This window comes from Urtica dioica, chromosome 10, assembly GCF_054948205.1.
Source record: "Urtica dioica subsp. dioica isolate 48M chromosome 10, U.dioica_male_clone48M_v1_H2, whole genome shotgun sequence".
NCBI lineage: Eukaryota > Viridiplantae > Streptophyta > Magnoliopsida > Rosales > Urticaceae > Urtica > Urtica dioica.
Window position 1 is genome coordinate 6784181 of NC_142765.1, and position 4189 is coordinate 6788369.

Here is a 4189-nt window from a genome sequence, read left to right on the forward strand (position 1 = left end):
CGCTGTATAAAATATTAAATTGTAAATTACAATACAACGAAATTTAATTAAAAAAAAAGTCATATTGCAATACGACTAAAAATATTCTCTTTTCTCTCCTACTCATCATCACCAGGATCCAAGAGTATACTTTTCAGCAAAACAATACGACCCAACTTCTCTTAATATGCTTGCCAAATCTTTGTACGGCTGGACGGACGAAACTTAAATATTTTACCCCAAAATATTGAAATTTGCATAATATCTTTAATCTTGGCAGCCATCTCGTCTCTACTCTTACTTGGAAGATGTCCAATGTATCATCACCTTCTACATCTTCATCTATCTTCAAATTCAAATTCCGCGAAGAAGTGATAATTTTTAAAGAATTAACCGCCCAATGTAAAGATTCTTTATTTTTTTTACTCGGATGAAGTGATGGTTTTGAATTTTAATCACATTTCATTAAACTTCAAAATTATGTTACATTAAAAAGTAAAAAAGAAGTATAGATGTATTATAAACATATCAATATACATTTATAACATATAATATCATATAGAAAATATAATGTTACGAAGATATATATATATAATATGATATATATCATTTTAAAGCAAGTCGATCTCTATTCAGATTAAGATTGTGTTTACAGTATTTATTATAACTATTTATGATAACTATATCTAACTATATTACTATTTCAATCATGTGTATTAACTATCATAAAATTCGGTCGTATTATCATCTTTATAAACTTTTAAATATTTCGACTTTGATGACAAATCAGTCAATTTTTTCAGTTGTTTCTTTTTTGTAATATGGACAGAGAGAAAAATATTACTACAAAAAAAAAAAAAAAACAAAAAAAAAAAAAAAAAACAAACAAACAAACAAACAAACCTTGTATGGTAGAAGATGCAGGACAACAAACTTTTTTTTTTTTTTTTGTGGGTATAAGCTTGATTTTCCAAAGAGTTATTTGGTAACCTTGAGACATCAAGTAATAAGAAAGCCTCATTTTCGGCCCAAGGGCATTTTTTTCCATCAGAAGCTACAGAACCGAACACCTTCGAACGATCTTATTTTTTCAAGCTCAGCGCCAACAGGATCGGATTACTACAAACATCTGAGGGCTTCATCTTTAGTCTGTTGACAAGGAAGTCCATCGATCTCGCGAACTCCTCTGCCAAGACGACCATGAACATGGGACAAAGCTTGAACGCCAAGTCAACCGAAGCTCTTGTAAGCCTCGAATTTTTGATCCCACGCGGGCCCGGCTTATGACCACAGCCTCTAGACTTCCCCGAGAATCTCAGCAAACTGGTCGCGGCCCGCGAGCAGCGTCGAGGGATATAAGAGAAAAAAAAGGTGACAAATCTCGATTACACAACCCGACCAAATAGATCTTCCGCAACATTTAACCAACTCCGCTAAGTCCTATTTCTTCTTCTCCAACGACACATTATTCCAAACATTCGCCAGATCAATATAACAAAAAATCAAAATCAAAATCAACTTCTTTTGCCTTTAAGAGTTTAAGATATAAACAATTATTATAATCATTTACTTTTTTTATACCCGCAGCAAAGCGCGGGTCTAATATTCATGGCTTTTTCCCTCTCTTTCAGTAAATGATACAAAAAGAAACAAATGAAAGAATCAATGGATGAGAAAAGCACATTGTGTGATCACAGCTAAAAGGTCATCTTGATCTTCTTGGGTCAGAGTTTTTCTCTCTTCTGAGCTTTAGATGATATAATCCCTATGACTTTGACTTTGAAGATTCAAAAAGAGCAATAATAATAAATTCAAGCCTTTAAAAAATCAAAAGTCATGTTACTACTTTGGCAACCTCAGTACATCAGGGAATTCTTGGAGCACAAGCTTTCCCTGATAGGCTTCGACGATTTCGGGAACCGCCTCTCGATGCTTTGAAACCACCCTCTCCGCGAACAACACCTCAGACATTTTCAGGTAATTCGAAACGCTGCTTTTCATACCCAAGATGTCTTTCTTCATCAGAAGCTGAAGAACCGAGGACCTCGGGACAATCGTCTTGTCCAAGCTCAGCGTCATCAGGAATGGACTCCTAACAATATCCGAGGGTTTGAAGCTCAGCTTGTTGGCGAGAAAATCCATCGACCTCGTGATCTTCTCCACCGAGACGAGCATGAACATCGGACGGAGCTTGAATGACGATTCGATCTGCTCCGTCGAGAGCCCGAATCCCTTGTAAGCCTCGAGCTTCCGGTCCCAGTGAGACAAGCTTATGACCGCCATGGAACGGACCGCGAGGACGAACTTCGGGGTCCGAGGATCGAATCCCAATTTCTCCACTCTATCGAGAATCTCCGTGAATCGATCGTGCTTCATGATCAGGGTCGTCGGATAGGCCTTGAAGATCGCCGAGATCGAGGGCTCGGAGACGCCGCGGCTCCTCAGAAGCGACACGTTCGGCTCGAAGAGCTTCGTGAAGTTGTATCGCCGGACGAACCGCCACACATTCGGGCACTTCAGGACTTCCGGGCCGAGGACTCGGCTGAGAACTCGGCCGAACGGAACCAGCTTCGTCTCGAGGCTCGCTTGAAGGATCGACGGGGACGAGGACAGGATCGTCTTTACGTCCTCGTCATTAAGCCCGACTGAACTCAAAAACTCGATCTTGGGACCGAAATTCTCACCCGGGTTCGACTTGCACAGCGATGGACACTTCGTGGCGACCAAGCTTATCTGCTCGTCGGTCAAGCCGCGAGCTCTAAAGAACTCGACGAACTCGTGAGCTTTGCTAATAAGCACTGACGGTTCTTTGCAGAGCATTTGGGCTAAGCTATACCCGGAAATCCCTAAAGACTCGAACAGCTCTAAGTTGGGCCTGATTTTATCTTCCAGGTCGGCCAAGAGCAGCGTGGGACGAGCTTCGACGATCTTCTTCAAGTGGGTCTCCGTGACGCCATGGATTCTCATCATGTTCAGAAACGAGTCTGCGTTTTCTGTGTTCTTGAGGTCTAGCTTCTTGGAAGCTGAGATGGCTGATTCCTGAGAAAGCCCACACGAGTTTTGGAGATACGAGACCGTTGGGGAATATGGGTGCGCGAGACAAGACATCTCCGAGGAGCGAAAGCCATGAACAGGGCTAAAGATTGAAGCTTTTTTTATATTGTTCAAACGAGAAAGCTCAGAGCAAAGTGAACGAAGCATTAGAATGGATTGAGTACCTTCTGTTTTGTAGCACTGCGGATTCGTATAAGCGTTGCTCGGATTTCTGAATACACTTTTCTTTGAAATTGAAATCAGTTCACGCCCTTTTGTTTTTTATGTTCTACAAGAAAAGGACACAGAAAACGTTTTGGTGAGGGCATCGAACCCCAACGTCTCGTTTTGATGCAGACCTAACCTCAAATATTTTCCTTAAATTTCTAATAAATTTAACAATTAATGACAGGAATCCCCAAACTCGTATCACGATTACAATGTGCCCCTAATCTCGAATTTGTTTAAAAAATTGCTCTCGAATTTGTTTAAAAAATTGCTCTCGAATTTGTTTTAAAAATTGTTCTCGAATTTATTTCAAAAATTGCTTTGATCTCTTTCTTTTCTCGCACGTTGCACTTTCTATCAAATTGTAAATATTATATCGGCACGTGTTTGTCACGTGAGGACGTTTTAGAGGTAAATTATTTTTTTGCCCTTTACTGAACATAATTATATTCATTTAAAGGTTGAATAAATACATGGATCCTAAATACATTTGTTAAATATTCAAAATATTTCTCAAAATCGGAACGAGAGGGAAATTATCAATCGGAACCTTAGAACCCAAAAAATTTTGCGATTTCAAAATACCATCTTCACTGGACGACTCGTCATCCAAGTCTATATTTTCTTCATCGTTGTAGTCGTTGGCGGCATCCGATTTAGGATCATCGTCATTAACCGGTAATTTTCCCTTGCCTCTTAGACCACACTCCACAGCAGCCCCATCAACGTCTACATCATCTTCACTATTCTCAAACCCGCTATCTTGTTCAAGCATCTCAAGTTCTTCATGGTCATCTATTTGACTCCCTCCCTCTCCTGGTTGACTCCGTGTACATTCTGGTTGACTCTGTGTCAAGTCCGGTTGATCCCTCCCTCTCTTGGCTGATTATGTGTCACGTCTGGTTGACTCTATGTCACGTCTGGTTCAACATCTTCTATGTGACTATCT

At 40.1% G+C, this 4189-nt stretch overlaps 1 protein-coding gene across 1 annotated transcript; it reads right to left on the reverse strand.

The window, feature by feature from the left end:
- Positions 1–1116: 1116 nt before the first annotated feature.
- LOC149383304 (uncharacterized) lies at positions 1117–3341 on the reverse strand. Its single transcript, XM_089629183.1, has one exon. It carries the CDS (start codon positions 3178–3180, stop codon positions 1822–1824), a length of 1359 nt encoding a protein of 452 aa, XP_089485309.1. The 5' UTR covers positions 3181–3341; the 3' UTR covers positions 1117–1821.
- Positions 3342–4189: the final 848 nt, after the last annotated feature.

Coding starts and splice junctions, on each gene's coding strand:
- LOC149383304 (XM_089629183.1), bottom strand. CDS start 3,180: ATGCTTCGTTCACTTTGCTCTGAGCTTTCTCGTTTGAACAATATAAAA.